Source organism: Pseudophryne corroboree, chromosome 1 (genome assembly GCF_028390025.1).
Source record: "Pseudophryne corroboree isolate aPseCor3 chromosome 1, aPseCor3.hap2, whole genome shotgun sequence".
Taxonomy (NCBI): domain Eukaryota; kingdom Metazoa; phylum Chordata; class Amphibia; order Anura; family Myobatrachidae; genus Pseudophryne; species Pseudophryne corroboree.
In genome coordinates this window covers 1202130987-1202156325 of record NC_086444.1, presented here as the reverse complement: position 1 = coordinate 1202156325, position 25339 = coordinate 1202130987, and the positions used below count along the sequence as shown (strand labels likewise).

At 47.9% G+C, this 25339-nt stretch overlaps 1 protein-coding gene across 1 annotated transcript; it reads right to left on the bottom strand.

Annotated features, from left to right (window-relative positions):
* Nucleotides 1-2226: 2226 nt before the first annotated feature.
* LOC135020211 (mesotocin-neurophysin MT) lies at nucleotides 2227-23816 on the bottom strand. The gene is made up of 3 exons (XM_063953168.1): nucleotides 23642-23816; nucleotides 6762-6966; nucleotides 2227-2420 (listed from the first exon to the last, which is right to left on the bottom strand). Exons 1-3 carry the CDS (start codon nucleotides 23762-23764, stop codon nucleotides 2371-2373), a joined length of 378 nt encoding a protein of 125 aa, XP_063809238.1. The 5' UTR covers nucleotides 23765-23816; the 3' UTR covers nucleotides 2227-2370.
* Nucleotides 23817-25339: the final 1523 nt, after the last annotated feature.

The window sequence follows — 25339 nt, the reverse complement described above, 5'->3', positions numbered from 1 at the left end:
TGCATGTGGAGGAGACCTCGTCTGAGTAAACCGCATGACGATTATCACAAGGAGGGAGAAGGAGGAGTTTGTGACCATACATCTCCTTGTTATACAGAGTAAAGGAACGTATACACCCCTTAATAATTAGAGTGAGCGCCGATATAGAAATTGCTTACCACTTGTTGACACTGGAAAAAGGTCTACATGACAAAGGTCGACACAAAAATGGTCAACACACCTTTTTTGCATTTTTGGTGTTAGTGTGGCTAGTCTTTCCATCCAGGACTACAATTTGTAGAAATGTGTACCCTTGCGGGCTAGCTTCCACCATAGCGTCTCGCTCTGCTCCCCTTAACACATGGTTACTAAAGGTTATGGTTTCTTAGCCTATAGAGGGGAGAGGTTTTCCCACATTTTGATATCATGAAGGAGGGGAGCAGGGAGCTAGCTCCTGCGTTACCCTGGTGTGGGAGTGCCCACTGCACCCATGTAGCACACAGGAGAGGGTAAGAGATGCAAAGGTATTGCGGAGATGGGGGGTCCCCAATGATATAGAGGATTACTGTTAAGGGGGGAAGGCAGTAAGGCAGTTGGGAGGGGGTCACTGTTGGAGCAGAGTGGCTATAAGGGCCATCCCTGTTGGAGAGGGGTGGGCAGCAGCTGAGCGTATACTGCTTAGAGTGTCAGAGCTGCATTGGATGTGTGTGAAGCTATGGAGAACTAAAGGAACCAGCTAGTGGAAGGGCCAGGTGGACCTGCATGTATAGGGTGCAAACTGTACTTTTGTAGCTGTGCTTTAAGACTGCTGGTGGAGAAAGATGGAGTGTAATGTCATATAGCACACAGGTTCTCAAACTCGGTCCTCAGGACCCCACACAGTGCATGTTTTCCAGGTCTCCTCACAGAATCACAAGTGACATCATTAGCTCCACCTGTGGACCTTTTAAAATGTGTCAGTGAGTAATTAATACACCTGTGCACCTGCTGGGTTGCCTGCAAAACATGCACTGTGTGGGGTCCTGAGGACCGAGTTTGAGAACCACTGTCATATAGTATCTCCCAACATGACCCTCTCCAGGAGGGACAGAATGCTCTGCTCCTGGACTTCCTTCTTAATCTATTTTTGTCATCACCTGTGGTGAAACACCTTTTTTCCATTAACCTGTTCAACACAGGTGCCGGCAATCATACATAAAGAGAAAAGTCCAGAAGCAGAGCATTGTGTCCCTCCTGGAGAGGATCATGTTGGGAGGAACGTAATGTGGAGAAGAATGGAATGTAAAGTACCCATATGTATAAGACAGTTTATGCCATCTGACATGCCAAGTGTTTGAGATAGAGGGAGAGGAGAAGTTTCTATAATCATATTCGTGTCCTCTAAATGCATGATACAATCCATGTGCAGGAGGAGTGAAATAAAGGAGGATACTTTCATAAGAGAAGGCCTGGAACCCAAATCATTTCATCAGGAACTATTGCTGCATCATTGTGTATCCCTGTTCTCATAATGTACTGAAAGTCTCCCTGGAGAGCTAGCCTGGGGCAAAGGAGGTGTATTTTCATACCTCCAAACATGACCCTCTCCAGGAGGGACACAAGACTCTGCTCCCGGACTTTCCTCTTAATGTATGATTGACATAACATGTGTTGAACAGGTTAATGGATAAGAAAGGTGTTTCACCACAGGTGATGGCAATCATATATTAAAAGGAAAGTCCTGGAGTAGAGCATTCTGTCCCTCCTGGAGAGGGTCATGTTGGGAGGTATGTATTTCTCCTATTGCACCTTGCACCACACTGAACACTGAAGGGGTGGTTACAAAAAGATTGTAATCCATAGGGGGTGAGGTAGGTCAGAAATTAGATCAAGAAATGATCACTCAAAATATTTTCTATTATTCATTTTATAATCTAAAAATTTTTTTGCAAAAATGAGCTTGAAGTGAGCGGCTGCTGGCAAGTTCCCACTGGCACGGAGGTCCTGCGTGATCCACAGACCTGGTAGATAGGCTGACCATAATATCCCTTTAAACTGGGACACTAGTGAATTACACAGGTTCTGTGGCTGGCTGACTTCAAGTCTGTATGTCACCTGATTTTAGTCAGCCCCAGAACCTGCGGAATTTATGAGTGTGCCAGTTTAAAGGGATATTATGGTCAGCCTATGGTAGAGTTCACCACTGAATGCAAATAAATACCCACGTAGCAAAAACATATCAGGTAGAGAAATAAAGCTACAGACACATTGTTTTAGGATTCTTTATTCATTATACAGTACAACTATACACCGGCTGTGTGCGTCCTGCCTCAGGACGTGGTGATGTGACTTGGCTTGCTGTTCTTCGGTTGGTTTGCATTGGCAGAGGGATAGAACTTCTGAGGACCTTCACTAGGAAAATACAGCATCCTGTTCACATGCCTGGTCCATTGTACAGGTCTCTGCGGGGAACAGATAGGGAGGAACAGTTTAGTCTAGAGAACCACAGTCATAAATGTTGATTAGTAGTCAGGGAAGACAATTATCCTGGCAGCTGTAACAGTATCTGAGAGTGATCATTATATTTGCTTGGTGGTTGGGGGTGCAGTTCTTTTCTGTACAGCAATGTACACGCAGTGCCGCAGTGTACAGTTACCTGGGTCTGTGTCATAGAAAATTACTCTGCAGTGCAGATCACTTAGTTACGCGGGAAGTAGGTTCATTTGGCATGAGAGCTGACACTCTAATATAGCGTGACTGTCTTTCTAGCTGTGTCCCCTTGTCGCACTTCACTCTACCCATGAATACACTTGGGGTACTAGCAAGTGGAGACTTAAATTTCCCCGGTGCCTCCCTGAGTGAGCACTCACACTACTGTCACATGACTTACATACAGGACCTTTCACTAGCATGACTGTAAACTAAAGAGGACGCATGGAACAACCACCTGAAACTCTCCCGGTAGCTTACCTTGTGATCCGCAGTCACTGGTTTTAAACTTTTAGCCTACGCAACAAGAGATTGCCCCAGACACTAGGGAGGTGGTGTGACCAAGCAATGGGATGCCTGTATAATTGTAGGGATGGCCATGAATGGGTTATCCATTAATTGTCATTTTTTTTTCTTTAACATCTGGGTAATCAATCGATTGTTATACCATTGATGGTTCGGCAGGGCCACTATCGGACGGGGGCTGCCAAGACTACACTGCTTGCTGGCCCGGCGGCTCCAGAAGTCTGCTGGGCTGGCAGCAGTGCTTCTGGGATTTTCATTCCACTGTGGCATGCAAACCGGAAGCTATCGTCTGTTCCGGCTAACGGGCACTTCTGTCGGCATCCCAGACCATCACTGTGCATAGCCTTACAGACCCCTGCACTGGAACCAGTCACCACCACCTGCCCCCAACCCCATGGACATACATCACCTCCCCAGCCCCATAGACCTGAATTACCTCCCGGCCCCAGGGACATACACTATCTACCCCAGCCCAGGGACATACACTACCAGTCCGCCCCCCAAGAACGTACACTGCCCATCCTCCATCCCCCCCCTCCCTACTCAGCCCCTGAGGACATACACTACCAGTCCGCCCCCCAAGAACGTACACTGCCCATCCTCCATCCCCCCCCTCCCTACTCAGCCCCTGAGGACATACACTACCAGTCCGCCCCCGAAGAACGTACACTGCCCATCCTCCACCCCCCCCTCCCTACTCAGCCGCCGAGGACATACACTACCAGTCCGCCCCCCAAGAACGTACACTGCCCATCCTCCATCCCTCCCCTCCCTACTCAGCCCCCGAGGACATACACTACCAGTCCGCCCCCCAAGAACGTACACTGCCCATCCTCCACCCCCCCCCTCCCTACTCAGCCCCTGAGGACATACACTACCAGTCCGCCCCCCAAGAACGTACACTGCCCATCCTCCATCCCCCCCCTCCCAACTCAGCCCCTGAGGACATACACTACCAGTCCGCCCCCCAAGAACGTACACTGCCCATCCTCCATCCCCCCCTCCCTACTCAGCCCCCGAGGACATACACTACCAGTCCGCCCCCCAAGAACGTACACTGCCCATCCTCCATCCCCCTCCCCCTCCCTGCTCAGCCCCCGAGGACATACACTACCAGTCAGCCCCCCAAGAACGTACACTGCCCATCCTCCATCCCCCCCTCCCTACTCAGCCCCTGAGGACATACACTACCAGTCCGCCCCCCAAGAACGTACACTGCCCATACTCCATCCCCACCCTCCCTACTCAGCCCCCGAGGACATACACTATCTACCCCAGCCCAGACACATACACTACCAGTCCGCCCCCCAAGGACGTACACTGCCCATCCTCCACCCCCCCCCTCCCTACTCAGCCCCCGAGGACATACACTACCTCCCCAACCCCATAGACCTGAATTACCTCCCAGCCCCAGGGACATATACTATGCCCCCCCAACTTAGTCCCCAGGGATATACACTTCCCATCTCACGCCCCCCCCCCCCCCCCCCCGGCCCAGCCCCAAGGGCATACACTACCCGGCCCCATATACCTATACTACCTCCTGGCCCCAGGGACATACACTTCTCGTCCTCCCCCCCAGCCCCTTAGACACAGTAATCCCCAAACTACCAAATCCCCCAGCCTCATAGACATACACTGCCAGCCCTACCCCCCTGACCCCAAGAACATATACTACCCGCCCAAGCCCAAGGTACATACACCACCTGCTCCCCCCAGCCCAAGGGTCATAAATCACCCGTTCTGCCCGCAGCCGCCCCGAGACATATGATACAGACATATGCCTGGTCTGGGTGCTGCAGCTCCTGCTAAGCCTCTTGGTGGGAGACGGACCACCTGAGAACCTAGCAGTTTTTAGGGGTTTCTTTGGGTGGGGGTCCTGCTTAGTTTGTCAGTCTCGGGCCCAACAATTTCTGATAGCAGCCCTGTGGTTTGGTTGTGCACATTATGTTAAGAGTTGGGGTCTGTGGCTGCATACAGGCAGTTGCTAGGAGTGATGGAATACTGTCATTGGCGGTTGGTATTGTGTGACCGGCGGTCAGGAGACCGCTGGACCACCGGTCACATACAGTATCTACATCCCGTCATTGGACCTCCCAATTGATATTAAAACTAACAGTTGGGAGGAAATCTGGGAATACATTAAGTAACTTGTAGTTACAGTGACCATACCTTGAATAACACATAGGGGCCTGATTCTGACCCGAGAATCTGTGGGGGTTATCCATCTGAACGAGGCTAATGTGAGTGTCCGCCTACCTGTGCCGACTATCCGTGCTTTCTACAGCACATGCAGCATCTGCAATTATCAGCAACATCCGCCTGCATTTGGGGCCTGATTCAGAGATTTGCGCAAATGCTGTCGCAGCTGCAAATCCATACACAGAGGCTGCCCGAAATTATGCAAATGTCGCAGATGACAGTGTTTGTAAAAAGATGCCCACCAGAGGTGTCTCAGATCCGCCGCCACCATCGGACGCACATCGGTCAGTTATCTGCCTTCTGGGTAACCCTGAATCATGCATCATGGCTGCCGGAGGTAAGATGCTGGAGCAATATTGAGTAGGTGATCGCAGTTGCAAGCCTCTGACATGCCTCCAAAACGGTTGTGATGCTCCTGCGTTTGGGTTGCCACTCCCCCATTACCCCCCCACACACACACACACACCACAAATGCTGTCTGACTGACACTCACTTGAGTACTGCAAACTACTTTGTATAAGTAACATTAAAAAACTGACAATAACTGCTGCATAGAATGCAGTCCTGATGGGGAGGATGTAAGCCTGCTCTTCAGTTCTTAGTAGAATATAATATATAATGTAGAAAACATACTTGCCTACTTCTGAAAAAGCATTTCAGGGATATTGTGAAAGTAATACTTATCAGTGCGGACGTCTACTGCTACATGTGAGAGGCGTGTCATGAAAATAACTTACATCCACATGGTAATGAGCCCCAAAGTTAGTAAGATCTACTTGTTGAAGAGAAGACACTGATATTTTGCAGGATTTTTTTGTGTATTGTGTTTTACAAGAGGTTCCATATACTGTAAGTGGCCACAAGAAACCTTTACAATGCATGTAGCCATAGGGATCATTGTGCCTTATAACCAATACAGGGAAATGGCGCTGATGATCCCATTTGAATGTATGTATCTCTGATCTCTCTTTTTTTCAGGGAGATTGAGGGACTATTGAGGGAGTCTGGGAGATTGCTACTATTTCAGGGAGTCTCCTGCAGAATGAGGGAGGGCAGGCAACTATGTGTAGAAAACATATATTAGATTGTAATAGAAACCCTGCCACCAGCTGTCACCAACTGTCACTCCATACTGACTCACTGGCAGTTGGTGTGACTCTCCTATTTGAATTTTGGTGCTGCCACTGAATGCCGGGGTTCAACGCTGATTATTTGCATTCCCTCACTTTTTGTGCCTTTTATCTAGAGGTGTTGCGTTACGTGGACATGTGATGGACCTACAGTACGCTGTCAGAGTGGCCTGTAGCTGCTACTACCCCTGTCTCTACAACTACAGATGGAGCCTTGTTCATCTAGCCTTCTCTGCTGCACCTAGGTGCACCAAGGCTCATTAGCATAAGCCTTTCATCTATTGTTCTAGGCTGCAATACAATACAGAGAGAACAATACAGCAGGGGATTAAGTCATTAGAGCAGGGGATTAAGTCCGACTGTCCTGGTTCACTTAATCCCATTAAAGGTATAGATGAGCAGGGCTCCATCTGTATGTGTTTCTCTAATTTTTGTGCACTCTCTGCAGGTTCTTACCATGGTTACAGCATATCCCTGAGGCTGCGCAGTTGCCTCCATTATTCCCGCATGGCTTCCGCCCAGACTCGCATGGCGAGGGCAGGTAATTCTCTTCCTGACACCTCAACGTCTCTGAGGTACCGAAGTAGCAGCCCAGCTCTTCCCCGCAGCAGATGTTGGGCCCGAAGCAGTGTCCTTTATTTCTTGGTCCACAAGGGATGCACTAAACATAAGAGAGCAGAAGAGTTACAAACGGGGTAAACGGAGGACAATTACTGAAGACTTGGTACATTGCAAAGTGTCACTACACCAATATTCAGCATAATGTGGCCGTAATGATGTCTGTGTGACTAGTGACTGGTCTATAGTCATCTGTTTATTTGCAGAAATCAATCTGAGGAACCTAGCAAATTGCTGCAGTGAAAAGAAATTCCCCCAGATTGAAGCAGCAATAGGACAGTGCTGACACCTACTGGCCACTCTGGTGACAACAGGTAGTAATCCAACAGATCTGATCGCTGCTGTGCGTTTTCGTACAGCGGGCGATCAGGTAATAACTGCGCATGCGTGTGCACCGCAATGCGCACGCGCGTCAGCCATCAACAACGGGCATCACTGGTCAGCAACGGGATGGTGAGAAAAATCCGTTTGCACGGGCGTTCGCAAGGTGTTTGACAGGAAGAGGCCGTATGTGGGTGGTAACTGACTGTTTTCTGGGAGTGTCCGGAAAAACGCAGGCGTGCCCAAGCGTTTTCAGGGAGGGTGTGTGATGTCAGTTCTGACCCTGATCAGCCAGATGTGATCGCACTGGAGGAGTAAGTCCTGGGCTGCGCAGAGACTGCACACAGTGGATTTTAGCAGCTCGGCGTACACATGGCATTGCACACTTGCACAGCGAATTTACACTCCTCCTGGAGGTGGCGACTGTTTGAACGCAGGAGAGCAAAATTAGCAGCCCAGCGATCAGATCTGAATCACCCCCCAAGTTCAATTGTGTTACACATTACACTTTTCATATGTTAGAATAAAACAAAGTAATTGGAAGTCAACAGTTTCCATTAATCTTGCCCTAGAAAACTATACAACTCTCAACAAAGGTGTACCAAATACGGGCTGGTCAAAGTCTTTGGCAGCCTGCTAGGAAGAAACATTTAAGACATATATTATTTTCATCTATTTTGCCAGCCCGAAGGGTTCTGTCCTCCTATAATCGCTAGCACTGAAAATCAAACCAATCCACAGAGCAGTCCTTAGCTATAGGCAGGCTAGGCATTTGCCCAGGACATCCAAGCATGTCTAGGGGCATCCAAGCATGTCCCTGCAGTATCTCATACTGGGAGGGACAGTGTGCAAACTAACTGTTACTTTCCAAATGTATTCAATCAGTGTATACACTGTTGTTTACATTTGTCAAATAGAATGCACACTGTCCCTTAAACTCCCTCCAACATGCTTGAATGCCCCTGACTTGTGAGACCTCAGACAGCAGAAGCCCAGTAACTGCAATTCCTGAACCCGTGACATTTTCACTGACTATATAAGGTTATTACTGGATGGCTCCTTATGATACCACATGTGTATTTTGGAAGACTGCTTCACATAAATCTGACATCACCTATACTGCTTGTGCACATGGGGGAGGGGAATCCTACCATCCTGTGTGTGTCCCTTATCCCTGTGCAAACCCAACGTGTCTGCAGGGACATAACACGGCCAATGTTCTCCACCCACTTTATTTCCTAGTCAGTCCATGCCAGAAAATTCCCCTGCCATTCAGTACTGTAACGTGGTCAGTAAGTTGCGTTGCGCTATTTCTATATGAAACATAAGTGCAGCGTGACTTTCACATCAGACTGGAGGGCAGAGCATATCACTCCTGCAATATAAAATAAAGGGCATGCTGTTGCCGGGAGTAACAGACACCAGCAAACACACTGAACAGTGAAGAGAATGGACAGCTGCTACATGTTTGATGCTGGTCTTTTTGTATAACCAGCAAGTGTGGCAGTATCTGGACATTGCTGCTATCTGTTTCCAAAGAGTAAACGAAAATAAAGGGTGAGGTTTGAAAGGACGGCATACCCTGTGAAGTCACATCCCTTGTACGGGTGCCTCTTTAATGGGTACAAGCGCAAGCACGCACCCACCCACCCATCCTGCCACCTCAGCTCACAAAATGCAGTCACAGATCCAGGGAGCTGCATGGGCGCACACACTGACTGCAAGCACGCCAGCAAGCAAAAGTACATTTTATAAAAAAAAGCTACTAGCATTACTAATGTGGGGCATATGCGTAAGGTGCATTACTGTATGGCATTATGTGTATTATGGGCATTACTATTGTGGGGCATATGTGTAATGTGCATTACTGTGTGGCATTATGTGTATTATGGGCATTACTAATGTGGGGCATACGTGTCAGGTGCATTACTGTGTGGCATTATGTGTATTATGGGCATTACTAATGTGGGGCATATGTGTAATGTGCATTACTGTGTGGAATTATGTGTATTATGGGCATTACTAATGTGGGGCATATGTGTAAGGTGCATTACTGTATGGCATTATGTATATTATGGGCATTACTAATGTGGGGCATATGTGTAAGGTGCATTACTGTATGGCATTATGTGTATTATGGGCATTACTAATGTGGGGCATATGTGTAAGGTGCATTACTGTATGGCATTATGTGTATTATGGGCATTACTAATGTGGGGCATATGTATAAGGTGCATTACTGTGTGGCATTATGTGTATTATGAGCATTACTAATGTGGGGCATATGTGTAAGGTGCATTACTGTATGGCATTATGTGTATTATGGGCATTACTAATGTGGGGCATATGTGTCAGGTGCATTACTGTGTGGCATTATGTGTATTATGGGCATCACTAATGTGGGGCATATGTGTCAGGTGCATTACTGTGTGGCATTATGTGTATTATGGGCATCACTAATGTGGGGCATATGTGTAAGGTGCATTACTGTGTGGCATTATGTGTAATATGCACATTACTAATGTGGGACATATGTGTAAGGTGCATTACTGTGTGGCATTATGTGTATTATGGGCATTACTAATGTGGGGCATATGTGTAAGGTGCATTACTGTGAGGCATTATGTGTATTATGGGCATTATTAACATGGGGCATATGTGTCAGGTGCATTACTGTGTGGCATTATGTGTATTATGGGCATTACTGTGGGGCATTATGTGTAATATGCACATTACTAATGTGGGACATATGTGTAAGGTGCATTACTGTGTGGCATTATGTGTATTATGGGCATTACTAATGTGGGGCATATGTGTCAGGTGCATTACTGTGTGGCATTATGTGTATTATGGGCATTACTAATGTGGGGCATATGTGTAATGTGCATTACTGTGTGGAATTATGTGTATTATGGGCATTACTAATGTGGGGCATATGTGTAAGGTGCATTACTGTATGGCATTATGTGTATTATGGGCATTACTAATGTGGGGCATATGTGTAAGGTGCATTACTGTATGGCATTATGTGTATTATGGGCATTACTAATGTGGGACATATGTGTAAGGTGCATTACTGTATGGCATTATGTGTATTATGGGCATTACTAATGTGGGGCATATGTGTAAGGTGCATTACTGTATGGCATTATGTGTATTATGGGCATTACTAATGTGGGGCATATGTGTAAGGTGCATTACTGTATGGCATTATGTGTATTATGGGCATTACTAATGTGGGGCATATGTGTCAGGTGCATTACTGTATGGCATATGTGTATTATGGGCATTACTAATGTGGGGCATATGTGTCAGGTGCATTACTGTGTGGCATTATGTGTATTATGGGCATCACTAATGTGGGGCATATGTGTCAGGTGCATTACTGTGTGGCATTATGTGTATTATGGGCATCACTAATGTGGGGCATATGTGTAAGGTGCATTACTGTGTGGCATTATGTGTAATATGCACATTACTAATGTGGGACATATGTGTAAGGTGCATTACTGTGTGGCATTATGTGTATTATGGGCATTACTAATGTGGGGCATATGTGTAAGGTGCATTACTGTGAGGCATTATGTGTATTATGGGCATTACTAAAATGGGGCATATGTGTCAGGTGCATTACTGTTTGGCATTATGTGTATTACGGGCATTACTGTGTGGCATTATGTGTAATATGCACATTACTAATGTGGGACATATGTGTAAGGTGCATTACTGTGTGGCATTATGTGTATTATGGGCATTACTAATGTGGGGCATATGTGTAAGGTGCATTACTGTGAGGCATTATGTGTATTATGGGCATTACTAACATGGGGCATATGTGTCAGGTGCATTACTGTTTGGCATTATGTGTATTATGGGCATTACTGTGTGGCATTATGTGTAATATGCACATTACTAATGTGGGACATATGTGTAAGGTGCATTACTGTGTGGCATTATGTGTATTATGGGCATTACTAATGTGGGGCATATGTGTCAGGTGCATTACTGTGTGGCATTATGTGTATTATGGACATTACTAATGTGGGGCATATGTGTAATGTGCATTACTGTGTGGAATTATGTGTATTATGGGCATTACTAATGTGGGGCATATGTGTAAGGTGCATTACTGTATGGCATTATGTGTATTATGGGCATTACTAATGTGGGGCATATGTGTAAGGTGCATTACTGTATGGCATTATGTGTATTATGGGCATTACTAATGTGGGGCATATGTGTAAGGTGCATTACTGTATGGCATTATGTGTATTATGGGCATTACTAATGTGGGGCATATGTGTAAGGTGCATTACTGTATGGCATTATGTGTATTATGGGCATTACTAATGTGGGGTATATGTGTAAGGTGCATTACTGTATGGCATTATGTGTATTATGGGCATTACTAATGTGGGGCATATGTGTCAGGTGCATTACTGTGTGGCATTATGTGTATTATGGGCATTACTAATGTGGGGCATATGTGTCAGGTGCATTACTGTGTGGCATTATGTGTATTATGGGCATCACTAATGTGGGGCATATGTGTCAGGTGCATTACTGTGTGGCATTATGTATATTATGGGCATCACTAATGTGGGGCATATGTGTAAGGTGCATTACTGTGTGGCATTATGTGTAATATGCACATTACTAATGTGGGACATATGTGTAAGGTGCATTACTGTGTGGCATTATGTGTATTATGGGCATTACTAATGTGGGGCATATGTGTAAGGTGCATTACTGTGAGGCATTATGTGTATTATGGGCATTACTAACATGGGGCATATGTGTCAGGTGCATTACTGTGTGGCATTATGTGTATTATGGGCATTACTGTGTGGCATTATGTGTAATATGCACATTACTAATGTGGGACATATGTGTAAGGTGCATTACTGTGTGGCATTATGTGTATTATGGGCATTACTAATGTGGGGCATATGTGTAAGGTGCATTACTGTGAGGCATTATGTGTATTATGGGCATTACTAACATGGGGCATATGTGTCAGGTGCATTACTGTGTGGCATTATGTGTATTATGGGCATTACTGTGTGGCATTATGTGTAATATGCACATTACTAATGTGGGACATATGTGTAAGGTGCATTACTGTGTGGCATTATGTGTATTATGGGCATTACTAATGTGGGGCATACGTGTAAGGTGCATTACTGTGAGGCATTATGTGTATTATGGGCATTACTAACATGGGGCATATGTGTCAGGCGCATTACTGTGTGGCATTATGTGTATTATGGGCATTACTGTGTGGCATTATGCAGTGTTGAACTGGCCCACAGGGTACCCCCCCCCCCCCCATCCCGGTGGGCCCCTCTGCCTGAGTGTTGCTGGGTCAGATGCTGAACTAGCGGCGGTACTAGGGGGCACCAGACAACATTTTGCCTAGGGCATCAAATTGGCTAGGGCCGGCTCTGCTCCATATAAGGCTTCTTTAAAAGTACTATAAAAACCAGCATGACTTTGACCCCTGACACCTGATAAAAATCATAACTCATACTAAACATCCATTAATTTATTGCTAGATATGACAGCATTGCTGGGAATCCAGTGAATCCGTTACTCTTCTCAGGAGTAGTTTAGGGTCATATTAGCCGTGAAAACTATATATTGTCTGTTTTATATACATACAGTAAGTGTCCTCACTCTCACTGTCTAACCCTGCAGCCAGTATTGCATGGTATCCCGCAGTTACACATCGTACAGGGAAAGTCACATCATAAGTCATAGGGGTAAATTTACTAAGGTCCCGATTTTGACCGAGATGCCGTTTTTTCATCAAAGTGTCATCTCGGTAATTTACTAAACTCAAATCACGGCAGTGATGAGGGCATTCGTAATATTTGGAAGTCCTAGGAAAAAAATCACGAATGAATACACCATCGGTCAAAACGCGGCTGTTTAAGTATGAATCTCGGTCATTTACTAAGAAGTGCAAAGCAAAAAAAAAAAAAAACACTGCCGTGAAAAATTACAACTCGTAAAAAAGTGCTTTAAAAAAACAGACCTGCTTTTTTTATTCGTGATTGGATAGGCATGCACGGATCCATGAGATCCGTGCATGTATATCAGTGGGAAGGGGTGGGAAAGTGCTTATTTTAAAAAAAAAAATTGTGTGGGGTCCCCCCTCCTAAGCATAACCAGCCTCGGGCTCTTTGAGCCGATCCTGGTTGCAGAAATATGGGGGAAAAAATGACAGGGGTTCCCCCATATTTAAGCAACCAGCATCGGGCTCTGCGCCTGGTCCTGGTTCCAAAAATACGGTCCCCCGTATTTTTAAAACCAGCACCGGGCTCCACTAGCTGGACAGATAATGCCACAGCCGGGGGTCACTTTTATATAGTGCCCTGCGGCCGTGGCATCAAAAATCCAACTAGTCACCCCTGGCCGGGGTACCCTGGGGGAGTGGGGACCCCTTCAATCAAGGGGTCCCCCCCCAGCTACCCAAGGGCCAGGGGTGAAGCCCGAGGCTGTCCCCCCCATCCAATGGGCTGCGGATGGGGGGGCTGATAGCCTTTTGTGATAATGAAAAGATATTGTTTTTAGTAGCAGTACTACAAGTCCCAGCAAGCCTCCCCCGCATGCTGGTACTTGGAGAACCACAAGTACCAGCATGCGGCGGAAAAACGGGCCCGCTGGTACCTGTAGTACTATTACTAAAAAAATACCCAAATAAACACAAGACACACACACCTTGAAAGTAAAGATTTATTACATACATGCACACAAACATACATACATACTTACCTTATGTTCACACGCAGGTCGGTCCTCTTCTCCAGTAGAATCCAAGGGGTACCTGTTGAATAAATTACACTCACCAGATCCAGGGTCCCAGGCTCCTCGTCGCATCCATGTGTAATCCACGTACTTGAATAAAATAACAAAACGGATACCCGAGCCACGAACTGAAAGGGGCCCCATGTTTTCACATGGGACTCCTTTCCCCGAATGCCAGAAACCCACTCTGACTACTGTCTAAGTGGGTTTCCTCAGCCAATCAGGGAGCGCCACGTTGTAGCACTCTCCTGATCGGCTGTGTGCTCCTGTACTGAGTGACAGGCGGCACACGGCAGTGTTACAATGTAGCGCCTATGCGCTCCATTGTAACCAATGGTGGGAACTTTCTGCCCTGCGGTTGACCTAAAGTGACGTCACCGCTGAGCAGAAAGTTCCCAGCATTGGTTACAATGTAGCGCATAGGCGCTACATTGTAACACTGCCGTGTGCCGCCTGTCACTCAGTACAGGAGCACACAGCCGATCAGAAGAGTGCTACAACGTGGTGTTCCCTGATTGGCTGAAGAAACCCACTTAGACAGTAGTCAGAGTGGGTTTCTGGCATTCGGGGAAAGGAGTCCCATGTGAAAACATGGGGCCCCTTTCAGTTCGTGGCTCGGGTATCCGTTTTGTTATTTTATTCAAGTACGTGGATTACACATGGATGCGACGAGGAGCCTGGGACCCTGGATCTGGTGAGTGTAATTTATTCAACAGGTACCCCTTGGATTCTACTGGAGAAGAGGACCGACCTGCGTGTGAACATAAGGTAAGTATGTATGTATGTTTGTGTGCATGTATGTAATAAATCTTTACTTTCAAGGTGTGTGTGTCTTGTGTTTATTTGGGTATTTTTTTAGTAATAGTACTACAGGTACCAGCGGGCCCGTTTTTCCGCCGCATGCTGGTACTTGTGGTTCTCCAAGTACCAGCATGCGGGGGAGGCTTGCTGGGCCTTGTAGTACTGCTACTAAAAACAATATCTTTTCATTATCACAAAAGGCTATCAGCCCCCCCATCCGCAGCCCATTGGATGGGGGGGGACAGCCTCGGGCTTCACCCCTGGCCCTTGGGTGGCTGGGGGGGGGGGGGACCCCTTGATTGAAGGGGTCCCCACTCCCCCAGGGTACCCCGGCCAGGGGTGACTAGTTGGATATTTGATGCCACGGCCGCAGGGCACTATATAAAAGTGACCCCCGGCTGTGGCATTATCTGTCCAGCTAGTGGAGCCCGGTGCTGGTTTTAAAAATACGGGGGACCCCTACTCTTTTTGTCCCCCGTATTTTTGGAACCAGGACCAGGCGCAGAGCCCGATGCTGGTTGCTTAAATATGGGGGAACCCCTGTCAATTTTTTCCCCATATTTCTGCAACCAGGATCGGCTCAAAGAGCCCGAGGCTGGTTATGCTTAGGAGGGGGGACCCCACGCAATTTTTTTTTTATTTTACACTGTTTAATTTAAATTTAAAAAAAAATGAACCCCAGCACGGATCACACAGATCCGGCCGAGATTCATTTTTACAAAGTCGGCAGTGTTTTGCTAATCACTGCCGTTAAAAAAAAAAAAAAAAACACGAATGACATCGACATCGGAACAAAAGAAAAACCCGAATACGACAGCTTAGTAAATTAGTCGTAATCAATTCAAAAAGTTGCAGTTTTACACTTTCGATGTCATTCGTGATTGAACTTTGACCTTTTTCCGAAAATTACGAATGTTAGTAAATTTACCCCATAGTCTAGGAGGAAGTTTGTGAACATACAGAACACATTGGAAATACAGATAAGGAAAAATCTATTAACAACGTCTAATCTTTAGTGGTTATAGAGCAGGAGGGGTATGGGTCATAAGGTTGACCACACTTAGGTCGACAGTCATTTGGTCGACCACTATTGGTCGACATGCATTATGTTGACATGGTCACTAGGTCGACATGATTTATTAAAACTTTTTTGGGTGTTGTTTTCTTCGAAAAGTGATGGGGAACCCCAATTAGTGCACCGTGTCCCCTTGAATGGCTCGCTTCACTCACCATGCTTTTGGCAAGATTACCATTCCCAATCGTAGTCCACGTGGATCATAAAGTATTAAAAAATAAAAAAATAAAAGTGAAAAACTTGTGTCGACCTTTTTCCACGTCAACCTAGTACATGTCGACCGAATGCATGTCGACCAATAGTGGTCGACCTAATCACTGTCGACCTAGGTGTTGTCGACCTAATGACCATATCCCGAGCAGGAGACAGCAACTTTTAGCATGCCCTAATAGCAAAACTGTGGCAGGGCATGCTGAGAAGTGTAGTTCCACAGCAACTGGAGTGCTGCGTATTACCTAGCCCTGTTACAGAGTACATAAACACCACTTCTAGGACTTCTTTATTGCTCATATGCAGCCTATGCAGTAAACCTAGAAACGGCTTTTCTCCAGCATATACTGGAAGATATTGCTCCTCCCCATATGTGGGAAAGAGAAAATGTGGAGACGATACAGATTAGTCTGCCAGTCAGATTCCTGCAGCCTCCATAGCTAGCAATGTGGGTGTGACAGGTACAGTATTTATAATGAGAGAAGCTTCCTCCCATAATGCAGCGCTGTTGTGGGTCCCTCGGAACCAGTTCTGTGCATACGCAACTAGAGAGAGAATTGGCGCCCCCCATTGTTTCCAATAAGGATACAAGGCGCATTTATAAATATTACACACATATCTCTAGAGCACTGCAAGAAATGGGTTTGGAAACAAATCCTCTTTATACCACATTCAGGCACTTAACTTGACAGCTCGTTGTTATTCAGTTGCAATTACCCTTTATTAACACATTTCACTATACTGCCATACCCAGGATTCAAACCTGTAACCTGTTGAATTCTAATCAAACACCCTACCCATTGAGCAATTTGATTCTGCATAAAAACTATGAACACTATATGAAGCTACTGGTACTTTGTAAACAAAAAATAATCAGCATTACAATTGAGCAGATCTATGTAGTGTGCAGCCACACATCCAATCTCTTGCAGCCACGCACTACATAGATCTGCTCAGCTGCAATGCTGATAATTTTTTCACGAAGTGCGAAGTTAGGTTCAAATGGTTAGACTTCTCTGGCTTAGAATTATCTACCTTTCTATGCAAGGGCTCAATGAATAGATTGTGTGACTGCAATGCCACAGACAATGGGTTTGAATCCCGGGTATGTCAGCATCTTGAATTGTAATAAAGGACAGTGTGACTGAATAACAAAGAAATCTCGAGCTGAGTTCATGAATGTTGTATAGGTATTAGTGACAGAAGGGGTCGGGGTAGGAGACAGGTGCGGTCAGGAGATGCTGGGTAAGTAATTAAAACAGATAATTGACAAGCGCCACCAACAGCGCCTTCTACCCTGCAGCGCTATGTGCGGTACCCCCTCCGCACACACCTACTTACAGCCCTGCGGGCAGGCATCTGTGCACTGACATCTGTATGTAAGACTTGGAGAGAGATAAAGTGTATAGAGATAAAGTAACAGCCAATCATCTCCTAACTGCCATGTTACAGGCTGAGTTTGAAAAAATGACGGTTAGGATCTAATTGGCTGGTACTTAATCACTCTCCACTTTAGCTCTCTCCAATACTTAATACATAGGAGGTAATTCCGATCTGATCGCTAGGGTGCATTTTTTTTGCATCCCTGCGATCAGGTAGTCGACGCCTACAGGGGGAGGGTATGGTGTGTGTGCAGGGGTGCGATTGCTTTTGCTGGAGTCCTGCACAAACATCATTTTGTGCAGTCTCTGCTCAGCCCAGGACTTACTCAGCCACTGCGATGATTGGGGTCGGAGCTGATGTCAGAAACCCTCCCTCCAAACGCCTGGTCCCTCCTGCGTTTTTTCTGGACACTCCCTGGAAACGGCCAATTACCACCCACAAACGCCCTCTTCCTGTCAATCTCCTTGCAATCGCCGCTGCGTTCAGAATGTTTGCACCATCCCGTCACTGACTGGTGATCCCCGTTGCTGCGGTCCGTTGCGCCTGCACATTGCGGTGCATATGCATGCGCAGTTCAGACCTGATTGCAGGCTGTGAGAAAACGTAGCTTAGCCATCAGGTCTGAATTACCCCCCATAGACCACTGAGTTACATTGCCGTCTTTTGCATTTGCGAAAGATGACAAAAAGAGTGCAGTCTTTGCGTCTTCTCCTCGCTGGGACAGGTCTTTTTGGCTCGTTCTGTACCGGTAAGTATCATTTTTTTTAAACGCCCCAGAATCTGTGCTGCGATAATCTGCAGATTTAGCCCAAAAATATGTTAACGTTCAAGTGCTTTTTACTACCTAGAACCCTATGGCTCGGGGGATAATTCAGACTGGATTGCTGCAGCGGCAGCGATTGCAGTCTGAATCCCCTTGTGGAGTGCGCACGTGCAGCGGCAGCAATTGCAGTCTGAATCCCCTTGTGGAGTGCGCACGTGCAGCGGCAGCGATCGCAGTCTGAATCCCCTTGTGGAGTGCGCACGTGCAGCGGCAGCAATTGCAGTCTGAATCCCCTTGTGGAGTGCGCACGTGCAGCAGCAGCGATCGCAGTCTGAATCCCCTTGTGGAGTGCGCACGTGCAGCAGCAGCGATCGCAGTCTGAATCCCCTTGTGGAGTGCGCACGTGCAGCAGCAGCGATCGCAGTCTGAATCCCCTTGTGGAGTGCGCACGTGCAGCAGCAGCGATCGCAGTCTGAATCCCCTTGTGGAGTGCGCACGTGCAGCGGCAGCGATTGCAGTCTGAATCCCCTTGTGGTGTGCGCACGTGCAGCAGCAGCGATCGCAGTCTGAATCCCCTTGTGGAGTGCGCACGTGCAGCAGCAGCGATCGCAGTCTGAATCCCCTTGTGGAGTGCGCACGTGCAGCAGCAGCGATCGCAGTCTGAATCCCCTTGTGGAGTGCGCACGTGCAGCAGCAGCGATCGCAGTCTGAATCCCCTTGTGGAGTGCGCACGTGCAGCGGCAGCGATCGCAGTCTGAATCCCCTTGTGGAGTGCGCACGTGCAGCGGCAGCGATCGCAGTCTGAATCCCCTTGTGGAGTGCGCACGTGCAGCGGCAGCAATTGCAGTCTGAATCCCCTTGTGGAGTGCGCACGTGCAGCGGCAGCAATTGCAGTCTGAATCCCCTTGTGGAGTGCGCACGTGCAGCAGCAGCGATTGCAGTCTGAATCCCCTTGTGGAGTGCGCACGTGCAGCAGCAGCAATTGCAGTCTGAATCCCCTTGTGGAGTGCGCACGTGCAGCGGCAGCGATCGCAGTCTGAATCCCCTTGTGGAGTGCGCACGTGCAGCGGCAGCGATCGCAGTCTGAATCCCCTTGTGGAGTGCGCACGTGCAGCGGCAGCAATTGCAGTCTGAATCCCCTTGTGGAGTGCGCACGTGCAGCAGCAGCGATTGCAGTCTGAATCCCCTTGTGGAGTGCGCACGTGCAGCGGCAGCAATTGCAGTCTGAATCCCCTTGTGGAGTGCGCACGTGCAGCGGCAGCGATCGCAGTCTGAATCCCCTTGTGGAGTGCGCACGTGCAGCGGCAGCAATCGCAGTCTGAATCCCCTTGTGGAGTGCGCACGTGCAGCGGCAGCAATCGCAGTCTGAATCCCCTTGTGGAGTGCGCACGTGCAGCGGCAGCGATCGCAGTCTGAATCCCCTTGTGGAGTGCGCACGTGCAGCGGCAGCAATCGCAGTCTGAATCCCCTTGTGGAGTGCGCACGTGCAGCGGCAGCGATCGCAGTCTGAATCCCCTTGTGGAGTGCGCACGTGCAGCAGCAGCGATCGCAGTCTGAATCCCCTTGTGGAGTGCGCACGTGCAGCGGCAGCGATCGCAGTCTGAATCCCCTTGTGGAGTGCGCACGTGCAGCGGCAGCAATCGCAGTCTGAATCCCCTTGTGGAGTGCGCACGTGCAGCAGCAGCGATCGCAGTCTGAATCCCCTTGTGGAGTGCGCACGTGCAGCAGCAGCGATCGCAGTCTGAATCCCCTTGTGGAGTGCGCACGTGCAGCGGCAGCGATCGCAGTCTGAATCCCCTTGTGGAGTGCGCACGTGCAGCGGCAGCAATCGCAGTCTGAATCCCCTTGTGGAGTGCGCACGTGCAGCAGCAGCGATCGCAGTCTGAATCCCCTTGTGGAGTGCGCACGTGCAGCAGCAGCGATCGCAGTCTGAATCCCCTTGTGGTGTGCGCACGTGCAGCGGCAGCGATCGCAGTCTGAATCCCCTTGTGGAGTGCGCACGTGCAGCGGCAGCAATCGCAGTCTGAATCCCCTTGTGGAGTGCGCACGTGCAGCGGCAGCGATCGCAGTCTGAATCCCCTTGTGGAGTGCGCACGTGCAGCGGCAGCGATCGCAGTCTGAATCCCCTTGTGGAGTGCGCACGTGCAGCAGCAGCGATCGCAGTCTGAATCCCCTTGTGGAGTGCGCACGTGCAGCGGCAGCGATCGCAGTCTGAATCCCCTTGTGGAGTGCGCACGTGCAGCAGCAGCGATCGCAGTCTGAATCCCCTTGTGGAGTGCACACATGCAGCGGCAGCGATCGCAGTCTGAATCCCCTTGTGGAGTGCGCACGTGCAGCAGCAGCGATCGCAGTCTGAATCCCCTTGTGGAGTGCGCACGTGCAGCAGCAGCGATCGCAGTCTGAATCCCCTTGTGGAGTGCGCACGTGCAGCGGCAGCGATCGCAGTCTGAATCCCCTTGTGGAGTGCGCACGTGCAGCAGCAGCGATCGCAGTCTGAATCCCCTTGTGGAGTGCGCACGTGCAGCGGCAGCGATCGCAGTCTGAATCCCCTTGTGGAGTGCGCACGTGCAGCGGCAGCGATCGCAGTCTGAATCCCCTTGTGGAGTGCGCACGTGCAGCAGCAGCGATCGCAGTCTGAATCCCCTTGTGGAGTGCGCACGTGCAGCAGCAGCGATCGCAGTCTGAATCCCCTTGTGGAGTGCGCACGTGCAGCGGCAGCGATCGCAGTCTGAATCCCCTTGTGGAGTGCGCACGTGCAGCGGCAGCGATCGCAGTCTGAATCCCCTTGTGGAGTGCGCACGTGCAGCAGCAGCGATCGCAGTCTGAATCCCCTTGTGGAGTGCGCACGTGCAGCAGCAGCGATCGCAGTCTGAATCCCCTTGTGGAGTGCGCACGTGCAGCAGCAGCGATCGCAGTCTGAATCCCCTTGTGGAGTGCGCACGTGCAGCAGCAGCGATCGCAGTCTGAATCCCCTTGTGGAGTGCGCACGTGCAGCAGCAGCGATCGCAGTCTGAATCCCCTTGTGGAGTGCGCACGTGCAGCAGCAGCGATCGCAGTCTGAATCCCCTTGTGGAGTGCGCACGTGCAGCAGCAGCGATCGCAGTCTGAATCCCCTTGTGGAGTGCGCACGTGCAGCAGCAGCGATCGCAGTCTGAATCCCCTTGTGGAGTGCGCACGTGCAGCAGCAGCGATCGCAGTCTGAATCCCCTTGTGGAGTGCGCACGTGCAGCAGCAGCGATCGCAGTCTGAATCCCCTTGTGGAGTGCGCACGTGCAGCAGCAGCGATCGCAGTCTGAATCCCCTTGTGGAGTGCGCACGTGCAGCAGCAGCGATCGCAGTCTGAATCCCCTTGTGGAGTGCGCACGTGCAGCAGCAGCGATCGCAGTCTGAATCCCCTTGTGGAGTGCGCACGTGCAGCAGCAGCGATCGCAGTCTGAATCCCCTTGTGGAGTGCGCACGTGCAGCAGCAGCGATCGCAGTCTGAATCCCCTTGTGGAGTGCGCTTGCGCACCTCGGGAGCCGAGTGAGATGCTAACAGTATCTTTGGGCTGTTATAGGCGGTCTCGGGGTGGCATTAGAATGCCATTGGCAGGGGCGGTGTCCAGACAACGTAGGTGTGTCCGGACCGTTGCGGGGGCGGGCAGCGGTGGCTGCGTGACATCACACGCAGCCACTGTGACCCGGGACGCGGCGGGTAGCCCCCTGCCAGCGCGCAGAAGCTGTGCAGGCAGGGAGCTACTCGCCAGGTGCAAAAGTGTGATGCTTTTGCACCCTTGCGGGGAAAGGCCAAGCCAGACATGTGGGGTGGACTAGCCCTGTGCTGGGCGTCCCCCCGCATGTCTAAGAAACTGATCATAGATGTGCTAACTTTAGCACATCTCTGATTATATCTGAATTACCCCCTCAGTTCCTTAGCAATTAAGCGGTGCAGCTACAATTTGCAATTGCTCTTGGACATTAAGAACTGCAGATGTTTCGTACCGAGCAACAGTTTAAAAGTTTCTCATCTGTGCTCTTTGATAATGATACAGTGTAGGGCTTTACATGTTAATTAAAAAAAAAGCCACTGTGGAGGGTTTCACTGAACAGCAGACTCTCAATGCAGCTTTTCATGTAAAAGCCTCATTACCATACACAATCACTTGCAGGAGCCATTCCTGTTTTTTTGCTTATTATTATCAAAGTGTAACTAATAGTTGGGCAGATCCTGATTTTTACCAATCTCTAGAGAGGATAATAAATGATCTACTGTATGAGCTAAAAGTATAACTATAATACAATAATAAAGAGGACACTTTCCAATAGCGGATCTATTGCAGTGGTTCTCAAACGCGGTGCTCAAGCCACCGCAATAGTTCAGGTAATAAGGATATCCATGAGCACAGGTGAATTAACTAGTATCTCAGTAAATTTGTTAGAACCACCTGTGCTCAGTCATGGATATCCTTGAAACCTTGGCTGTTCAGGTGCCTTGTGGACTGTGTTAGGATACCTTTTATCTTTTGCATCCCATGTTCACGTAATTTTAAGTATAATATCCCTCCATCAGTCCACTGAGGGGGGGAGTAGTTTAATGAAAGCTGAAGATCTTCTCCAAAGTTTTTGATTAGTGGTTTTTGTTCAAGGGCCCTGTGCCATCAGCTTTGGGAAGTGCAGCACTGCTTGGAGCGTCCTGACGACACACAGTGCATGTACACAGAGCATCCTTTGGGCTGTGGAGCAGCAGCTGTGGCACCCCAAGACCCAAAGAACCCTGCGCTCTGTGCAATGGCCCCGCTTGCACCCCCCCTAGTTACGGCCCTGTATATTAGTTAAACATTTCTGTAATTTTGAGTAAGCATATGAATGACACTTATTTCATAAGAGTAAACATCTTACATGTAACACGTAACATATCTGTCTGTCACACACATGCACAGAAGCAAGAATGTCCCTCGTAAAACTACTTTGTTGGCAATTAGGAAAACAGAAAGTTGTGTAGACCATTGGTGGCCAATCCCATTCCTCAGGGACTGCTAACAGGTCATGTTTTCCAGATCACCTGTGTATATATTAAAATGGTTCCATAAGAAATGGCTACACCTGTGTGTCAGCTGCAGAAGATCTGGAAAACATGAGCTGTTAGCGGCCCGTGAGGACCCAGTTTGGCCACCACTGCTGTAGACTGTAGATGAATAAGTAACATGTACTGTAATGATGTGAAATTTATTCTTATATGAAAGCGGTTCTCCTGCGCCCTTTGTTGTGCGATAATGATACCTCAGTGATACAAAAGATGACAACAAAACAATTCTATGAAATCCACACGGGTCCCTTATTGAGGATAGGAGAGCTGTCCCCGTAGCATGTACTTACCTTTCTAATATCCATGATGTCCATCACAGACCTTTTTCCTCCTATGGGGCAGTTTTGTATATAGCATGCTGATGTCAAGGCCAACAAGCAGACAAGGCTGATGGTGAATGTGCTGTAGGACATTGCAATTCCGGCAATGGGAATCTGTCAGAGATGACGGGCTGTTTCTTGCAGTTCTCCTTACACCTTGCCATATTCTGTCCTATATATCCCCACTGGACACGTCTCCTCCCATCCACCCACGTTCTCCGGCAACGTCACCCATACAGTTGTCAGAAAAACAATCTGCCTATGACATCAAATTCTTCAATTATTAACCCAAGGTTGAATATGTGAGGTTATCAAAGAACAGATCATTTTGTTGGAAGATTTGTAAAACGTGTTAAGAAATAATGTAAGACATTCCTCTCATTATTCCAGCCCTCAAGGTCAGCGCGGGGTGGCCGAGCATCTTATGAGTGGTCACAACCTTCTTAAGCTTTGTGCGGACAAATAGTCTCATTCTTCCTAATATAGAAACATGGTGGAATCATTATTCTGCATTTGGAGATTGATTTTTTAACTCAATATAATATAATATGGAACATGGCACATTGGCTACTAGTGTGACTGGCTCAGATTTAGGAGCCAGAACTTGTAAAATTATAAGTGTTTTTAAAATATAGAAAGAGAGATTGATATGGGAGGGCTAGATAGATAGATAGATAGATAGATAGATAGATAGATAGATAGATAGATAGATAGATAGATATGGGAGGGAGGGAGAGAGGCAAGGATAGATAGATAGATAGATAGATAGATAGATAGATAGATAGATAGATAGATAGATAGATAGATATGGGAGGGAGGGAGAGAGGCAAGGATAGATAGATAGATAGATAGATAGATAGATAGATAGATAGATAGATAGATATGGGAGGGAGAGAGGCAAGGATAGATAGATCGATATGGGAGGGAGGGAGAGAGGCAAGGGTAGATAGATACATAGATAGATAGATAGATAGATAGATAGATATGAGAGGGAGGGAGAGAGGCAAGGATAGATAGATAGATAGATAGATAGATAGATATGGGAGGGAGGAATAGAGGCAAGGATAGATAGATAGATAGATAGATAGATAGATAGATAGATAGATAGATATGAGAGGGAGGGAGAGAGGCAAGCATAGATAGATAGATAGATAGATAGATAGATAGATAGATATGAGAGGGAGGGAGAGAGGCAAGGATAGATAGATAGATAGATATGGGAGGGAGAGAGGCAAGGATAGATAGATAGATAGATAGATAGATAGATAGATAGATAGATAGATAGATAGATATGAGAGGGAGGGAGAGAGGCAAGGATAGATAGATATGAGAGGGAGGGAGAGAGGCAAGGATAGATAGATAGATAGATAGATAGATAGATATGGGAGGGAGGAATAGAGACAAGGATAGATAGATAGATAGATAGATAGATAGATAGATAGATAGATAGATATGGGAGGGAGGGAAGGAGAGAGGCAAGGATAGATAGATAGATAGATAGATAGATAGATAGATAGATAGATAGATAGATAGATAGATAGATAGATATGGGAGGGAGGGAGGGAAGGAGAGAGGCAAGGATAGGTAGATAGATAGATAGATAGATAGATAGATAGATAGATAGATAGATAGATAGATAGATAGATAGATAGATAGATATGAGAGGGA